Raw genomic sequence first — 19,569 nt, forward strand, 5'->3', positions numbered from 1 at the left:
AACAAAACAAACAAACAAAAAAAACCCAGCAGCTTCACCCTTGCTGTTCTGGATCACTTGCTCTGGGGAAGCCATGTTGCAAGTAGCCCAGTGGAGATGCCCACGTGGCAGGGAACTGAGGGCTCCTGCCAGCAGCTAAGTGAGCGAGCTTGGAGCGGGTCCCCCAGACCCAGTCAAGACTCAGATGACTACAGCCCTGGCTGACAGCTTGATGGCAACCTCACCAGAGACCCCAAGCCAGAACCACTTGGCTAAGCTGCTCCCAGATTCCTGACCTACAGAAACTGTGGGAGATAATAAATGTTAGTTATTTTAAGCTGCTAAGTTTGGGGATAATTTATTATGCAGCAAGACATAATACACAGGACTTCTCAGAGCACTTAATATGTTAATATAAATCTCCAAGAAAAAAGATATACAATGCAACATTCCTCTTAGTTATCTGGCCAAGGAGACTTTCTTTTTTTGAGAATATTCTTCAGAAAGCTGATCTAATGATATGGCTCTGGTCCTACAATTCTATGTAACTTCTAACCTTGATTTTGTCTCATGAGCAAATCATTTATCCTTCCAGAACCTCAACTTTTCCCTTTTACAAAGTAGAAATAAACCATCTGCCTTTACATAAATCATTAATACAGCCCTGGATGGGCAGATTCTGAGCTATTTTTGGCTGGGGGGTGGGAAATACCCTGTCGAGGTCCTAAAAGGATCTACTCACCATGGGGCTTCAGATGGTTCTGCAAGGTAGCAGGTGGGCTTAAGGCCCATTTCAGTCTTTGTTCTCCAGGCCATTTCCACAAAATGGTGAGAAATAGTGTCTTCTTTTAGCTTGCTCATAGCTCAAAGATGGGAGGCATGGACCTGGGCCCTTTCTAGGCTAGGGCATGAACCTCCTCCATGAGACTGGAAAAGCTTGTTCAGGATAAATGGCCAGTATATTTTCCCTTTCCCCACCGCTATCCCTACCCAATGGACACACCATAGCCATGGGCAGGAAGGAACAACAGAAGCTTCTCTGGTTTACTTAAGAGTAAATGTGACTTTCCTCCCTTTTCAATTCGTTCTATCTTTATCCAATAAAACATGAAAACTGAAGTCAAGTTTCAGGGTACACGATGGGTCAGAAATCCGCAGAAGCCCTACCTGCCCCTCTTCGTGAAAAGAAGACAGTTTAAAAAAAACTATAATGCGAATACTTTATTATCGAGTGACTGGTATTAGCTTTTTGACTGGGCATTAATATCTCAAAAACCATACACCAAACCCAGGCTTTTCCACCTAGCTCTGCTGTATCATTTTCTTTATATATATATATATATATATATAAAAGTAAAGAAGAGGAAGGAGGAAGAGAAAGAAAATATATCTGTATTGAAAGAATTATAAGCCAAAGTGCGTCTTTCTTGTTTTGTCCATATACACACATTGCACCATACATAAATAATTACATTGTAAAAATGACTCCATAATTACAAGTATAATATATATTTCCATATAATATATAAAACTTTATATTAAATCTAGGTAGATGATATCTGGGGGATTTTGTCCGTGGGGGCTGTGTCTCTGGGCATCGGCCCCTCTCGAGGCCGGCAGGTGGCGGCGGCCGCGGCCTCCCACCCGCCCCTCCGCCGGGCCCGCCACTATCTGGGGTTGTTGAGGAGGATCTCCAGCCAGCAGGGGCAGGAGGTGATGAACTGCCGGGAGTAGCAGGGCCCCCAGCCCTTGGCGAAGCTGATGCGGACGCTGTTGGGGTCGTAGGGGCCGTCGGCGGCGTCGGGCTCGGGCGCATGCTGCAGGCCCGAGCGCTCGAAGTCGAACACCTTGATGGAGTAGCCGGGCGGCACCTTGCGAACGACCAGGGCGCGGCCGCCGGGCGCGTCCAGCGTCGGGGAGTTGACGAAGATGGGGTGCTCGCCGCGGTTGTAGGCCCACACGCCGTCGGGCTCCTTGCTGAGCAGGATGCCGAAGCCGATCTTGCTGCGCGTTCGCCGCACCGACTCGCTGCGCTGCTCCAGGTTGAGCTGGCCCAGGCAGAAGCCGCTGCCCTGAGGTAGGTCGTAGAAGATGCTGACGGCCTGGTCGTACACCGCGTAGAGGCGGCCCACGCGCGTCCGGTGCTCCCAGTACGCCACGCTGCACCAGTGGCTCGGCTTGGTGGCGTCCGGAGACATGCTGGCGTCTGCGGGACAAGCACAGGGACCGCCGCGTTATTCGGGGTGGGGGGGGGGGTGGGAGGTACCGGGGAGCGGAGGTGGGCTCTGGTGTCTGCACAGTGGGAGCTGGGTAAGGTTTCCAGCATTCAGCAGTCATGTGGGCACCGACTGTGTGCCAGGTTGTCCTCAGGAAATATAGCACACAACAGGACATCTCTTTCACACACACACAAACTCACACAAAGGAGAAAACAAAGGTTATGAGCCACAGAGTGCAAGCCAGAGAGCACCTGTGGTGTGCTAGGTGCTGTGGAAGCACAGACATGAACCCTGCATACCCTGCCCCTGCCTCTTCATGCTAGCAGGAGAGACAGATAGCTGCCTGCACGTCCCCGAAGGAGGGACTGATTGTGGAGCACCCATCACGGACCAGGAGTGGAGCGCTGTACTTCTTACTCTTCACAGCGCACAGGACTCACTTGGTCCTCATGATCACTCTGCAAGGGCGCCACCTTCTCCTCGTTCTACAGAGGAGGGCACCCTGCCAGGATTTGAACCCACTAGTCCAAGTCTCAACCTGACAGAGTAGGGTTAGGCTATTGGGGGATGGGGGGGGGGGGTTGAAATCACCACATTAGAGGACTCAAGCACCGGGAGGCGAGCTGGGGGTGGGGGGAGTTGCCCCCAGGATCCCATCCGGCCTGGAGCAGCAGGATTCCTGTGGTGACCTTGTTATAAATACGACTGCCCGACTGCTCTCTGCCTTAGCTTTAGCCTCCCGGTACCGCCCACTTGAGTTGGCTTTCTTGGCAGGAAATGCAGGTTTTCACCAGAACTGCAGCCACTTCTGCATGGCAGAGGAGCTGAGGGTCCCTAAATGACAAAGAAAATGGCTCCTTAAGGGCTCTGGAGCTGCCCAGCAATCGAAGGTGTGTGCTGCTCCTCTCTGGGCCTCAGTTTCCTCACTGTATAGCAAAGGGGTAGCTAAGGTGTTACTGAAATCCCTTGTCACACTCTGACTCAGGCCATCTGTGTGTCTAGAGGAGTTTAACAATTTTCTGAGACCAAAGTTCAGACCAACACAGACCAGGGTGCTCCCTGCTCTCAGGTGGCCAGCTTCTCAGATTCTGACATCTGGCCTTTCCTTTGAGCTCACAGCTCTGAGAAGCAGGCTGGCACCTATAACTGCCCAGTGAGGTGACATGATTTGCCTGCCATGCCTGCTTCCACACAGGTCCCTGGCCTGGGCCTGTGCAGAGGGAGGTGTTCTGCTGGAGGCCTGACAGAGCAAAGCAAGGTGCTTCATGGCTGTTTTTCTGAGGAAAACTGATCAAAGTCCAACCAAATCCCAGAGGACAACACTTCTAACAGCTTTACCTGGGAGCCTGCGTGCGGCCAGCTCTGGCTGCCTTTAAAAGGCCTTGGCTTTCCCCTGCCTAGAAACCCCAGAAGAACACGGTGGCAGGGCCCTGACATCCCCTTACATACTGGGAGGCCCAGCCAGCCACCTGGCAGGAGGCCGTCTGCCTCAGGGGCCTCCTGGAGGCTGACTGTTCTGCTGTGGCTTTGGGCTGGGCACAGGCTTCCTGAGTGTGCCCCTTGCCCTGTGCCTGGCACTGAGTCCCAGACCCAGGTCCCCAAGTCTGCTGGTGGGTAATCCAAGTCCTCACACCAGCCCACAGCTTGGATCATTTTGCCTCAGAGTCTCCAGGGAGGCCTCTGATGCTTCCAGCTGATGGTCAGGAGAGGAGGAAGAGGTTCTACATCCTGCCCTTGACTGAACTGCCCTTAGCCAGTGGGCAATAGTGACAGAGACAGCTCAAGCCCTTGGGAGGTCACTAGGTTCAGGCACTAGGCCAGTCCCAGCAGATGGGCAGCTGGGAGAGCTGACTCTGAGCTCCAGTCACTCTACTCCAGTGCCCCTCTCCCCAGCCATCTATCTGGCATGGGTCTGGGAGCCCCCAAGGGCCAGAAAAGCAGCACCGTGCTAGTCTGGCCATGAAACTCCAGCACCCACACTGCCCACCAACCAACAAGAATTCCATGACTGTGTCAGGCACAGCAAGGTGGGGATGCAAAAAAAGCAATGCCTGGAGTATGCTGGGAGACAGGATGGGCAACGGCATCCATGAGTGCCTTCTGTGAGCTGGGCCCCTTCTTCACAACAGCCTCATTTCACCCCTGCTAGCAGCCCCTTCCACAGGTGAGGAAACTGAGGCCCAGGGTACACACCAGTGAATGCTGGGGCCGCCTTGGTGCCAGGCCACACTCTAGATGGGAGCTCTTCTCCACACTCCAGAGAGAGTTCTGCCTTGGCTCCTTCCTAAAACCTGCACACTGAACAAGTCCCGCTCCCTCCCTAAGCCTCAGTTTCCCTATCTGTAAGCATGACTGCTCTCATGGTCCATGAGTCCTAGAGGTGACTGTTTACAAGCTGAGGCGTCACTATCCCCACTCTTGGAGGATTCACTGAGGGAGGGGTCTCACTGAGGGAGGGGTCACTGCTGCACCTCTTCACAGACAAGGCTCTGAGACAGCTGCCCAGCCACTCTACCCGACCCATGGAAAAAGGCAGAGTCTAGCTGGGGAAGAGCAGGGGCGCAGGGGGCAGGGGGAGCGACTTTCTCTTTCCCAGCTTCCAAACCGTTTCTGGCTGGGAACTCTGGGAGGCTGAGGCAGGAGGCTCACTTGAGCCCAGGAGTTAAAGCCCAGCATGTGCGACAAAGCAAAACCTCATCTCCACAAAAAACGTTTAAAAATTAGCTGGGCATGATGGTGTACATCTGCAGTCCCAGCTACTCGGGAAGTTGAGACAGGAGTATTGCTTGAGCCCAAGAGTTTGAAGCTACCGGGAACTGTCATTGTTCTACTGCATTCCAGTCTGGGTGACAGAGTGAGACCTTGTCTCAAACAAAAAGAAAAAGAAAAAAGAAAAGAAAAGGAAGTTTTTCAATTCAAGGACAGGTGGGACTTCCTATCGCCCTCCTCTCAGTTCCCCCCACCCCAGCCAGGCCAAACTCACCCCATTTCCCTGCTCAAAACCCATGTCCCCAGCCTAGCCCCAGTGCGCGTTATGGTAACCTATGACGGGATGAATCCACAGAGCCGTCCTCAGGCCTTGCCTGCCTCAGCCATCCAGCTAAGGGACACCCAGGGCTTGAGCCAGGCCCCATCCCCTGCGGCTTCCTTGATGGAACAGACTGGGTTACACCTCATCAGGCCTGCGCTCCTGGCTATGTCTCCCAAATCCAGGGAGACAGACCGCCACCTCCGGGAAGCCCTCTCTGACCTCTCCTTCCTGGGGCACCTGAACTGCAGCCCCTCCTTTGTCCTTAACAGGCGTCTGCGCTCCTGGCCAGTGCCCCCAAGTTGGTCTACACTCTGACTAGGAAGGGGTGGGGTGGGTCTCCATCTATCCCAAGGCTGCATATTTTCTTTGGGCTCAAGCAATCCTCCTGTCTCAGCTTCCCAAGTAGCTGGGACCACAGATGTACACCCTCGTGCCCAGCTAATTTTCAAAAGCTCTTTTGTAGAGATGAGGTCTTGCTTTGTTGCCCAGGCTGGGATTAAACTCCTGGGCTCAAGTGACCCTCCTGCCTCAATGACTTTTGCACTAACCTAATAAAAGGGAAGGGGGCAGACAATAAAATACGTCCCAGTGCCTGGACATTGCCCCCACCCCCCACTCCACAGGGAATCCTGAACCCAGCTGGTGGGCTGGTGGGTTCAGGCCCTAGGGCATGGAAGGGTGGTGGGCAAAAACCAGGGTCTCTTGTCTGATCCAGAGGGTAAGCCAGCCACTCTCAGCCTCCCTGTCCCCACTCAGCTCTCAGTCCCCGGGCATCAGAGCTTGAGTATCCACTGACATTATCTTATCCAGTGAGACCCAACACTTCAGCCTTCCACAAACCAACACATTTTTTTTTTTAACAGGGGAGTTGGGAATGACATAGGTTGACCACTGCTTCATTTTTGTTTCTGTTTGAGAAATAGTCTCACTCTGTCACTTAGGCTGGGGTACAGCAGTGGCGCAGTCTCGGCTCACTGCAGCTTCGACCTCCCAGGCTCAAGCGATTGTCCCACCTCAACTTCCCAAGTAGCTGGCATTATAGGCACATGCCACCGGGTTTTGCCATGTTACCCAGGCTGGTCTCAAATTCCTGGGCTCAAGCAATCTGCCTGTCTGTCTCCCAGAGTGTTGGAATTACAGGCATGAGCCATTGCACCCGGCCTACCACTGCTTTATTTTGCCATGTACAGACTTATTTTCTAACTTATTTTTATTTCTTTCACCATGGACCAATGAAAACTTAGTCTTGAGACTGGCCTGTTGGGACCACTAATGGAGTCCAATAATCTGGTGTCCCAAAGACAGCATCCTGGGAGGCGTCGAGGGACTTGCCCAAGGACACACAGCAGTGGGTGGCAGACCTAGGGCCAGAACTTGAGAGCCCAGAATTCTACTCTAACCCATGCCGCATGGTCCACAAGCTTTCACAGTGAGACTGTCCTAAGGCTGCCACCACTGACTGGATATGTGGCCATCGATAAACTGCTACATGTCTCCAAGACTCAGTCACTGTATTTGCAAAAGGACTGATTCAATAATCAAGTGCCCCACTCACACACTGTCCATCTCTGAATTTTCTAGACACTCCGGCAAAATCAAGTGGGTGCAGAAGGAAGGAGCTGCCTTGTTTATGGGCTCCAGTGTTGGCCTTACCCTTCAGAGGCCAGGGATCTTTAGTGGGGTTGGGGGTCATGGCCCAGGGTCGCCGCCATGGAAGGTCTCAATAGGACTGTGGACAAGGCCCTTTGCAAATTGCAAAGCACTTTACAAATGTTAGGGGTTAGCCCCTAGCCTGGTACCTGCAGTGAAAGAGGTGCCCCGTGAGTGAAGGAATGGAAGGATGAAGCAATGCATGTCTGAATGTCTAGAATGAGCCCTGCTGTGGCTCCATTCTCTCACACACATATGTGCATTCAGATTTCATGCAGTGTGTCCAACACAAGCTGACATGCTCTCTGTGACACCATGAGTGAGAAGGTAGGTGCCCCCTAACCCATGGTCCCTACTCTGTACTTCCCACAGCTGCACGGCCCCTTCACCCTGTGCCTCTCAGTCACAAGCCTGGGCTGCCACTCAGGTGAGGGGACAGTCTCTTACAGAAGGATCTTTTTCTCCTCGTGGCTCCTAGGCTGTGGTACTGCCATCTCCCACGGCCATCAGCCTAATTAGGAACCAACTCTTTAATTGCAAATAAATACCGGGGAGTCAGACCCGAGTGAACAACATCAAAGATGACCGAGTTCTGACCGAAACGCCTGCTCACTGCCCCCTGCTCAGGGCCTGGCCTAGTTCCCAGCCAGACTCTGGGTCCTGCTGGGAGGGTGCCGGGGGAGGAGGAGAGGCGCTGTGTCTGGGATGGATCTGGCAGAGTGGCACTAGCCTGGGAGGAGTCCTGCCACCTGGCCCTGATCCAGCAGGTCATCTCCCTCCTCTGGCCTCAGTCTTCCCATCTGAACAATGAGATCATTACTCTCTCCCCAGCTCTAAATTTCTGTGATTTAGTTAATGTTCCTAGGACTAGCAGCTCTAGTCCTAACCACCCAAACCCAGAAACCAGCTCAGATATCTATCAACAGAAAACCAACAAACAAAAACTAGGAACATCCAGCCAATGAAACACTACTCACCAGGAAAAAGGAACAAGCTACTGACACCTGCAACAAGGTGCGTGAATCTGAAGGGCATCCCATTGAGCGTGGGAGGCCAGACACAGAAGGTTCGTGGTGTATTTCCACCGAGACAAAACTCTTGAGAAGGCAAACTAATCTACGGCAGTGTAAATCACAACAGTGGCCAGGCATGGTGGCTCACGCCTGTAATCTCAGCACTTTGGAGGCTGAGGCGGGTGGATCACCTGAGGTCAGGAGTTCGAGACCAGCCTGGCCAACATGGCAAAACCCCGTCTCTATTAAAAATACAAAAAAATCAGCCGGGTGTGGTGGCGGGCGCCTTAATCCCAACTATTCGGGAGGCTGAGGCAGAAGAATAGCTAGAACCTGGAAGGCGGGTGCTGCAGTGAGACAAGATTGTGCCACTGCACTCCAGCCTGGGCAACAAGAGCGAAACTCCATCTCAAAAAATAAAATAAAATAAAATAAAATAAAATAAAATAAAATAAAATAAATCAGAACAGTGGTTACCCCTGGGGAGAGGGAGACAGCTGGGAAGAGGCACAAGAGAACTTTCCAGCATGATGGAAATGTCTGATTTCTTGATTGGAACCATGGGAACTTGGGCATCTGTGCTGTAAAAAGCCACACCCTGTACACTTAAAGAACCGTGGATTTCATTTTAGGTATGATACCTTGAAAAAATTAAAAAGAAGAAAGTGGCAATGTCCTGTAGCTGTCCTAGAGTGGCCCCAGCAGGGCTCCACAGTGGCCCAGGGGACAAGCCCTTTTCCCTCCCGTGGCAACCACATTCCTGCCACCAGAGGGTGGTGGCTGTCTGTGCCGAGGAGGAGGAGGTGACTGGTCCCAACAATAGGCCTTCTCCCCTGCACAGAAATCCACCCCTCCGACGGCTGGCATTCTTTCCTCTACGCCTCTCTGCCCAGGGAGGGTGCTGCGAGCCCAACATGTAATTTTGTGGGGGTGCAGGGGCACCAAGGGAGCTGACTGCAGTCTGAGGGAGGCGGGGAGTGCTGAAATCCCAAGAAAAGCCTTTAGCTTCTTCGAATCAGCAGTTTTCTGTCAAAACAAAGGGCAGGAACGTTCCTGTGTGCTCCCCCGTGGGCTGCAAGCTCCAAGAGCCTGAGCATAAACTGCAGCCTGCTTTCTTCCTGCTTCCCCCTTTCCTTTTGACCAGACTGCCTCAGACTCAGCCATCCCCTAAAGGAACCAGTGTTGTGCCCAGCTTAGACTCAAAGGTTCAGGGCATTCATGGGAGGCTCAGCCCAAGTCCTCTGGGTCTTCAAAGGTCTGGGTCAGCAGGGGACCAGGTGGTCCCTACTCCTTCACCTTCCAAGTCTTTGCTGCTGCTTCACACACACCTGGGCCATAGCAACCTCCCTGGCTCTCCCAGGGCTAGACGGAAAGGGCCTGCTCAGCACCTCGCTGATAGGCCTGAAACAAGGGCAGACAGGCCCAGACCCTATCGAGAGTGAAGAAGAGATACTCAAAAGTCTCAGAGGCCAGAGAGGTTAAGTGACTTGCCCAGGGTCACCCAGCAAGTTGGTGGCAGAGCTGAATAGGGGCCCAGGGCTGGCTTTTCCAATCTCCTTTGCACAGGGCTGCAGTGAGGCCTCCTGCCCTCCTGGAAAACTCCTTTCTTCTGTCCCATGTCATGCCTGTGGCTTCAAGTTCCAGTCCAACCGGCAGCTTTTCATCTGTGGCTCCCAGGCCTGGGAGTAATTACGTGGCCCTGCATCTGGTTAACCTAACACCCCTTTTAAAGCCTTGTTTGCCCATTAGATAAGTAGTTTTTGTTATCAAACTTAGAGGGAAAAAGGAGTTTCCACTTAACTCTCCTTTGTCGTTTTAAGCTGCAGAAATGGCTTCAGGTTTTGCAGCAAGTCTCGAGATGCAGCATTAATTAGAGGCTCTTTTTCTTTTCTTTGTGAAGGGAGGGGAAGACCAGTTCTTTATCCACCGGGCTCCGGCAGTAAAAGCAGAGAAGGAATGTGCACAGGGCCATGTTAATGGTCAACAGCTTAGAACGAGCCTCTCTGCTGAACTCTTTCCAAAAGCTGGGCCCAGCTGACAGGAGTTTCCTCTCATTCGCTCCCACCCACCCCTCCCCACCCCCCACCTCAGCTCCAGCACCTTTGGCTCCTAGAGGAAGCCGGGCTTCCAAGGGGAAGTTCCTAATCGGTCATTACATCACGGGCGGTCTGGCCACCACTGCAGCCTGCCTGCACAGGGCCCACCTCAGGGGCTCTTTTGGCGGCTGGTCTCTACGCTGGCCACCACCCTCCAGACAGCTGCTCAGCTAGTCGGCTGAGGGTGGAGGAATGCCCCTAAGACAGGGAGCGTGATGGGAACAGGAGGGCAGCATGACAGAACCAGGAGGAGGGAGACTGAGGAACATACCGTTCACACGGCCAAGGCGCAAAAACAGGCTCAGAGAAGTAAAGTGACTTGCCAAGGTCAGAGTGGAAATGAGTGACACAGCTGGGACCAGGATGTCTCCTGCATAGGGTTAAAAGCATGGACTAGGGAGCAAAGGTGCCTGCATGTGAATCCCAGCTCTGCCACTCAGAGCTGTGAAATCTTGGGCTTCACCCTTCTAGGCCTCAGTTTCCTAACCTGTAACACAGGGATGCAATCAATGGTTACTTCATCAGGGTGTTGGGATTAATTTCAAGTGTGTCAAATAATGCCTGGCCCAAAATAGGCATTGCATAAGTTAACAGCTATTATGATTACTCATATTATTACTACCATGCAGCCTTATCTACATACGTATATAAATTACATGACAGAGTTACTCAGCCTGTATAGTTCATAAGGGCATTCGTATTCAGTAGTAACACCTGCAAACATAATATGTGCCAGTGGAGTTGAGAATCAAGGGGAAATAATAATAGTCATGATAATAATATAATAAACTAGCTCACATTTAAGAAACCTTTACCAAATACCAGGCAGTGTCTGAAACCCTTTAAATGCACTACCTCAACATATGTTAATTCTCCCATCTTAAGACGAGAGAGCTGAGGCCTGAAAGTCCGGAAACATACCCCAACTTCTCAGCGAGGAAGCTGCAGAATTGGGATTTGAGCTTCCATCTATCTAAGCTTAGAGATGTGGACTCTGCATCACTCCTATGGTTGCAACCTGTGGGCTACAAAATCCTAGAGGATGTCAGGGCAATGGCACAGAGACCATGCTATAAGAAGCTAGCCACGTCCACTCCAAGCCATCACGTGGGGGTTCTGCAAAGACTGGACGAGAAGAGGGGTCCTCGGAGGTGACAGTGCTAACGACACTGCCCCACGACATGCTGCCCACCTTCCTAGGAGGACGGTGGGCTTTTCAAATATCACACCCTAACAGCTATTTCTGGCCCCCTAGGCAGCCCTGGAAACACACTTTTTGGCTTTTAAGTGTAGTTTCTCCCCCACACTCAAACATTCTACCCCTCTAATACACAAAAATGAGTATTTTGTAGATGGGCTACAATCATAATAATTGATCTTGGGCAAGGGCTGCTACCCCTGGCTAGTCCCTGGGGAGTGGGAGGCGCTCTACATGCTTCATTCATGATCCTTTTTGAACTGTGCAAGTCCAGGAAGCAGAATCATCCCAATCCTCAGGACAGACCCAAAGTCAGAGTGCAGCGCAGAAATCCGGATCGACTGGCCTGACCCTGAGCCCACTGTCTCTCCTCTGGGCCCTCCTTGGTGCTGCCTCATATGCTCCCTTAGCTCTCCTGGGTGGTCCTCAGAGTCCCCCAAGTTGCAGGAGGGGTTTAGGAGTGATCTGGGGTATCCTGACGGTCAGTGGCCACCTGGCTGGGCTGTACCCAGCCTTCTCGAGGCCAAGGGTTTTCTGCCGGCTTTTCTCTGCAGAAAGGCCTCGGCGCCCTGACTGCAGCCTGCTTGGCCCCACCTCTCTGGAAGAACAAAGTGGTGGCCTGGGCTGTGATGGGTAAGGTTTCCATTCTTTTATCTCTTGCAGTATTCAAACAAATCCTGAACAGATGAACTCATCTTGCAACCCTGACACAAAACAAGCTTTTTTTTCCACCCGGGTCCTAATATACAGGCCTGCTCAGTGTCTCCTCCACAGGCCGTTTCCCCAGGAGCTATTAAGCCTTACCACTCCAACGGGCAAGGGGACCTACCAGAGGATGAAATCTGGGGCCCTACTCCCATCAGCATGCCTCTACCTGCCCTCCACCTGCACCTCACCCGTCTGGCCCTGCCGAAGCGATCGTCTCCCACCCGCTAAGACTGCTCCGGGTTCCCTGGGCCCAGACAGCATGGCTTTTCTCTGCAGGTCCCGGGGCTCTGTGGTACAAGCTCCCTTCACTACACTCTCTGCAGGCAGCTATAGCTTTGAAGAGCCACACGGAGGCTGGTGGTAGAGCTATCTCCTCCATCAGAGGACTCATCCCTCAGACTCTGTGCCAGAAACAGTGGTGCTGCCCTCTTAAAAGAAACCCCAACTACTTAAGCCTGAAAAGGAAAAGACCACCTGGCAAGCAAGGCAGGGAAACCCCTCAGGCCCTTGGAGAGGAAAGGAGCCCAGGTGGGGGAACTCTGGTTCCCTGTGTCCTGGAGGGAACGAGGGTGGAAAGGGAGAGCCAGGGCAAGACAAGCAGATTATAAAATCAGCCCACATTTTGAGAAGGAACCAGTTTCTGCAACAAAGCCTCTGAACTTTGCTCCCATTCCAAGTCCTCTTTTGTTTTATCATAAAGTCAGACTCTGGAGTGTGTTTGTTTGTTTTCTTACTCAGAGACCACCTGGGGTGGGAAAGCCTTGCTTTCATTATTGCCCCTGGAAAGGTTCTAAAATAACAGTGTGCAAGACAATGAAGCTGGGTACCTCGGTCCCCAGGTGGCAGTTGTGAGATGGGAAGGGGCCCCCAAATCCTCCCAGCCTATGGGTCTGCACTGCTTATGGCCAAACTGCTGGGTTCACATATAAACCAGGGCCTGCACCAGCGTTCAGGGCTGTTGTTCTCTCATCAGGCCAGGCCTGAGTTCTCATCTCAGGCATTAAATGCCCAAGTTCACCAACTGAACCTAACCCTGAAGTCCCTGGTTAATCTGAGATCACAGAGACAAACTTGGCCCTTTGGGGTTCAGATAGGGACAGCCTGGGTGTGCTCAGAGGTGCCAGGATGCTGGTTTGTAGCAGATGATGGTAGGCTTCAAGAAAGCCCTTCTCGGCCGGGCGCGGTGGCTCAGGTCTGTAATCCCAGCACTTTGGGAGGCCAAGGTGGGTGCATTGCCTGAGGTCAGGAGTTCGAGACCAGCCTGGCCAACATAGTGAAACCCCATCTCTACTAAAAATACAAAACTTAGCTGGGCGTGGTGGCAGGCACCTGTAATCCCAGCTACTCGGGAGGCTGAGGCAAGAGAATAGCTTTAACCCAGGAGGTGGAGGTTATAGTGAGCCGAGACTGCGCCATTGCATCCTGGGCAACAGGGCAAGACTTCGTCTCAAAAAAAAAAAAAAAAAAAAAAAAAGCCCTTCTTTCGGCACATTCTCCATCTTGCAGGTTCCCAGAGCTGATAGAACTTGAGGCACCTCTAATTGTCTTTTATTCCCCAAATACAATGTGTTTTATTGGCAAACCTCCTGCCTTAGACTTCTTCTTGGACCTAACTAATATAAAACCATAAAAGCAAAGTGCCTAAAAATTGGCCTCAATTAGCCTGTCTCAGCTCTCAGGAACAGGCACCCACACTAGTGTAGAACTGTCCCGGGGGTAACCAGGTAAGGTACCCACAGCCCAGCTCCCTCAAATCCTTGGCCTCACCATCTCCTGCCACCAGGCTGCTTAGCTCCCTGGGCTTTGAACACCCCACCCAGTGTGCATTTCATCCATCCACTCTCTTGATCTGGAATGCTTCCTGAGACCACAGATGATAGAGAGGTGAACTCGTGCAAATCTTCACAGCTATGTTACGGTGGGCAGGTGACCACATCTCTGAGAACCAGGACCAGCTATCTATTTGTGAGGGCCCAGTGAAAAATGAAAACGCAGGGCCCCTTGTTCCAAAATTATGAAGATTTTCAAGATGGTGAAAGCACAGCATTCAGTTAAGCAGAGACCTCTTCTGAGCAGGAGCCCTGAGTTACCCCACACATTGAACACCCATGGAGCCACTGCTGCCAGGGGCTGGTTTCCTCTAGGTGATTACCTAACTCACAGGGGTTAAGGGGTTTTCGAGAAGAGCCTGACAACAGTACCCGGCACTCGGTGACCATGAGTTTCTTTCTCCATTCCCTAATACTTGTCAGAAACTTGCTTAACCATCCAGACACCACTGTCACTTCCTTTGGAAAGCCTTCCTCAGCCCCTGGGTCTCAATCACACACCCCTCTTCTGTGACACTCAAATTTATGCTGTCAACAGAAGGGTATGTGTCTCCATCCAACTCATCCACCAGCAAGCTGGCCTGGGATTCAGCTGGCTTGATCTCCCCTCTCCTCCCCGAGGACCTGGTACTATGTGGCCTAACAGAGGTGCTCTCAGCAATGGAGAGCTGAATATAAAAACTCAAAGGCTGGAAGGGCTTTTGGAAAGTCATCTGCCTCCTTTCAAACCCAGCCCCAGGTTTGAAAAAGGCACTGTGGCAACACTGTTCCCATTTAACAGATGGTACTACTGATGCTCAGAGGTCAGTATGTTAGGTAGGCGAGGAGAACCAGTGTCCCCATTTGCTGATCCTCCTGATGCAGCCTGGTTAACAAAATGGCAAATGAGCTCACTATGTGTGAGGATTGTTTCAGTGGCTCGAAATAAAATGAAATAAAATAAAATCACCTAAAGCCTACAAGTCATCTTACCTGGCCATGGGGGTGGATTTAATTTCTCTGGCTTGCTAAGTCTATGAAGGTAAATGGAACAGGGAACATGGCTTTGAATGGAAGAGCCAAAGAATGGGTGGAGAAGCTGGTTTCCTTATTTGCGAAGCTCTCAAATGTAAGCTTCATCTAACACTATTTTGTTTTTATTTACCAACTAGACAGAATCAGGTGACCTTTGCAAGTCAAATATAGCTGCCTCTATTTACACTAAAGATGTAGGCTGGATATGGTGGCTCATACCTGTAATCCCAGCACTGTAGGAGGCCAAGGTGAGAGGATCACTTGAGCCCAGGAGTTTGAGATGTGCCCTGGTAACATAGCAAGTCCCCATCTCCACAGAAAAATAAAAAATTATCCAGGCATGGTGGCATGTACCTGGAGTCCCAGTTACTCTGGAGGCTGAGGTGGGAGGATTGCTTGAGTCCTGGAAGCCGAGGCTGCAGTGAGCCATGGTTATACCACTGCACTCCAGCTTGGGAAACAGAGCAAGACCCTGTCTCCAGGAAAAAAAAAAAAAAAAAAAAAAAAAATGTAGCTTGAGATAATCACTCCAAAATTAAAAATACAAAGGTGGGACATAAGATAATAATTCTTGCATTAAATACTTTCCTTTAAAATAGCCTTTTGTTATACAAAAATACAGGATCCATACCTCTTTGGTGAATGCAGAGACCTATATATACTGAATTTTCTTAAAGTGAGGGTTGCCTCGGTCATTCTTGTGTGTTTCTGGAACAAGCAGGAATGCTTTATAATTAACAAAAAGCTAATATTGACTGGAGAGATTATTAATCCACAATTAAATACTAACATTTGCTGTAGAGAATGCAGTAACATGAGACTTAAGCATTCTCAACAAAAATGTTGCAAAATGCCCTACTGGCTTGGCAGAAGTACACAGCTCTGCCATGGCCACCCGTCTATTCTCTGTGGCTGTGCTACTATGCAGGCAAGTTGAAGCTGCTTGACGCATCCATGCCCAAGCTCCCAAGCTGCCAGGAAAGAGCTGGCTTGTTTGATCAGGGGTGAAAGGTGCAGAGGAGGGAGGGAGCCAACCAGTATATCCATCCCACCAGACTAAGGCAGACATAGCCCCACAGAGACCCCAGGACCCACACCCCTACCCCAAGTCCAAGACTGGTTTCCAAGGTAGAAGGAGGCCAAGCTTGGCTCCCACAGCCCATGCCAAAAGGGCGGTTCTATCCTCATTGATGGTGATGGTGGGATGTTCTTTTGAACTGTGGAAGGTTTCCCGATTCTGCAAGCCCATTCATAAATGACCTTGTTTTCGCTTATGGAATATAAAGCTCACAGAGGTTTGGTGACTACCCCACGGCCCACAAGGTGAATGACGAAGCAGGATCAGATGCTCCTTCCAATGCCACTGCCTCCCGCCCAGCATCCTGAAGAAGTTGAGTCATTAGCTCAGTAAGAGTTTCATATTTCTCAGAGTAATTCTTTAGCCTGTGTCTGGATAAGAGCACACACTGCATGACTAACACCAACACAGCAATAACATGAGGGCAGTGATCACAACTGTCAACCAGCTTCTATTTGGTCTTCTATTGCCAAGGTTAACTTTTCAGTGAAGATCGGCATGCCATGTTTTCCATGATCCAGTTCATCATTCTGGATTTCTTCTAGAAAAGACAAGAGTCCCATGGAGACGTCTGGGCTGAACTCGATGATGGCAATGCCCAAGTGCCTTCTAGAACTGTTTCCCCCTCCAGAGGGCTGTTTGCAGCTACAGAGACCTGTGTGATAGGTGGGAGGAGGGGGTGCCTTTCCTGAATCACAGGGAAGCCTGGCTGGGGTCTACCCAGCAGGCAACTTACATACATGGGCCCAGCAAACATTGGCAGAGATTCGCTAATAGGGATCCTATTTAGGTTGCTGCAGACACCCTCTGTTCTCACTGGGTCTCCTATGGAAATCCAGTGGCTACTGAGCATCTATGTCCACATATCCCATCTCATTTAATGCTGAGAACAATCCTAGGAGGCAGGTATCACTTTACAGAGGAGGAAATGAAGGCTCAGGGAGGTTAAGCTCCCAGCCTAAGTCACACAGCTGACAAGCCCCAATCCGAACCCAGGGCAGCCAGACCCTGCAGCCAGTCTTCCTGCCATTTCTCTTCACAGAGTGCATCCTGGACGCTGCTCAACTTCTAGCCTGTACCTAGTTCCAACAGGCAGTCAGCACAGTCCCTCTCCCTGACATCTCCCATGGGTGTGACTTGCGCCTCCTCCACGAGGCTGGCGCCTGCCCCCTGCCCCCCATCCCTTCCACCTCCCTTCCCCATGGGCACAAATGGCCCTGCAGGCCGCCAGCGTCTGCATTCCTAGAGCACATGCCCACTAAGGAGGATCCTGAGTAATTCAGCCCATAAATCATGGCCATTGTGAATTTCCCTTTTAGCCACAGGCAAAGTCAAATTTTCCTTCCCCCACTGCAGTTAACCACTCTTTGTTCACTGTATCTCTCTCAGCTCCCTCTGGCTGGGGGCCAGGTCTCAATTATTAATTAATCTGGGAGGCGCAGGTTGCATTCCTGGCCACCTAACCACTTCCTCCTCAGTAGGGAACTTGCAGGCCGGGCCTTTTGAGTTACATCAAGTGTCGCACAACATCCCAGCCCTGTCTTGTGGCCACTGCTGCAAGAAAGAATGCCTAACATCAGAGTTAAAAATAACAGCAGAAAACCTGAATATCCAGAAGTCGCCTTTCCCAACTTCATCCCACAGCACCAATCCAACCTGCATGCCCCCATCATCATAAAGCCATGATGCGCCTCGGTTTCTCTTGTCTGTGAAATGGGGAGATGTTCCCCGATCAAGTAAGGCAATGGTCTGTGTGTTTGTGTAGGAAGGGAGTAATCAGTGAAATCAACGAGCCCTCCCCTCTGGCAACTCTTACTAGCTGGAAAGGGAGACACCAAGACTTAAAAGTTAAGAAGCAGTCGTGGCCGGGCGCGGTGGCTCACGCCTGTAATCCCAACATTTTGGGAGGCTGAGGTAGGCAGATCATGAGGTCAGGAAAGAGACCATCCTGGCTAACATGGTGAAACCCCATCTCTACTAAAAACACAAAAACTAGCCGGGCATGGTGGCGGGCGCCTGTAGTCCCATTTACTTGGGAGGCTGAGGCAGGAGAATCACTTGAACCCAGGAGCCGGAGGTTGCAGTGAGCCAAGATCGCGCCACTGCACTCCAGCCTGGGGGACAGAGCCAGACTATCTCAAAAAAAAAAAAAAAAAAAAAAAGTCCTGAGCCTGAGCCACAGCAGGTGCTGCTTCTCACCTCATCCACTTGCTTTCTCCTCGCTGGATGAAGGAAAGCGCCAGGCAACTGGGGTAGTGGGGATAGCAGGGGTGAGGGCTGCAACTCAGCCTTATTAAAGTCATTCAAGCATCTTCAGGGGTGGTGAGGGAGAGGATGGAAGTGTGACCCCTCTTCGCTGGGTCAAGTTTTCGGGAGGTCTCTGCAGGGACAAACACCCCGAGAAACAAAGGGACCAGCCTTGGTGTGAAATGGAGCCCTATGGTAGTGAAACCCAGGGGTGGAATCGGAGCAGTGTCTTTAATTCCTAAAAGTAACAAAGGTCTTTCCCTCCTTTTAAGTTACAAGTTAGAATGGGTACTTGATGTCAGCAACAATGCTGAACCTTTGCTGCTAGCTGGATGGAAGACAAAATGAAGCCGTGAGATCAGAGAAGGACAAAAATGATAGAAGCAACCTATCATAGCAAGGACAAACACTTACGTGGTAAATGCCATCAAGTATCCTAGTATCCTTTTGGTCATCTCCCTCCTCTGGGTCTATACACAGCTTCCAGTATGTCTACCTTACCCACAGAATCCACCGAGCTGTCAACTGTGAACTCCGAGGACTCAGCACCTTAGGATATATAGTCTAGGAAAGATCTTTAAATCTCATGCTTTCTGCATTCCATGTTATATCTGCTTTTGATGTGACAAGACAGATGACTTGGCCCCATATCTTCATATACTCTAGGGAGGAAGGGACGCTTTTGTCTCTTGGCTTCCCTTCCCTAAATACTGAGGCTTTCGGATAAAGCACGCATCCCACCAAGATAAATTACTGTGCACATACAATAAAGTACCATTAATTAGGACTCATAAATCCAGAGTTTGTAATAATTCCGAAAGCAGCTGGGTCGAAGTAAAAAAAAAAAAAAAAAAAAAAAAGTTTTGATAAACAAATGCAAAATATAAATAAGGTTCAGGAGAACTGTTTATCCTATTAGCACTGTATAAACAACTGGCATACCAATTACAAATCGCTCTTATCTGCTCTCGAAAGCACATCTCTGCATGACCTCTAACGGGAAACATTATCCAGTTAGTATCACGGTCTACAGTATTTGGAAATCACAAAACCTGATTTCTTCGACAGTATCCTTTCCAATTACCCACCACCCAATCAGCCTGAACTGGTGAGGAGCCCCTGAGCTGTCAGTGTTCTTTCTCTGTGTATCTGGAAAGGAAGTCCAGTGGATGGCCGAGGCGCCTCAGCCCTGCTCTGGTAGTCAGTGGCCACCCAGGAAGGAGTGGCAGCCCTTGGCTCTGGCATGCCAACACACCACCCAGTTATCTCCATGCCCATCTTCGAGAAGCAGCGTTGCCTAGGGCATTTGGCCAGGGGGCTCTGCCAACTCGGGCTTTTCCAAATGGGCAGGGTGGGCCCCACCCCTGTGTGGAAACCCCTCAGGCATCAACTGCAGTAGGTGAACCAAGGACAACCCGTTTGTGGCTTCCTTGGTGATTTACACATTAGCTGGGCCCCAGGTTCTCTCCCTGGGAGGAAGCAGCATTTTCAACCTGGGGGAAGACAG

The 19,569-nt window shown here is 51.0% G+C and overlaps 1 protein-coding gene across 1 annotated transcript in view; it reads right to left on the bottom strand.

Annotated features, from left to right (window-relative positions):
• Positions 1-1,185: 1,185 nt before the first annotated feature.
• SMAD6 (SMAD family member 6) overlaps positions 1,186-19,569 on the bottom strand; it is an 81,107-nt gene continuing 62,723 nt past the window's right edge. The window contains exon 4 of the mRNA XM_030931474.1: positions 1,186-2,185. Within this exon, the coding sequence (XP_030787334.1) occupies positions 1,647-2,185 (539 nt within the window). The 3' untranslated portion in view covers positions 1,186-1,646. The remainder of the gene's footprint in view (positions 2,186-19,569) is intronic.

Source organism: Rhinopithecus roxellana, chromosome 5 (assembly GCF_007565055.1).
Source record: "Rhinopithecus roxellana isolate Shanxi Qingling chromosome 5, ASM756505v1, whole genome shotgun sequence".
NCBI classification, from domain to species: Eukaryota; Metazoa; Chordata; class Mammalia; order Primates; family Cercopithecidae; genus Rhinopithecus; species Rhinopithecus roxellana.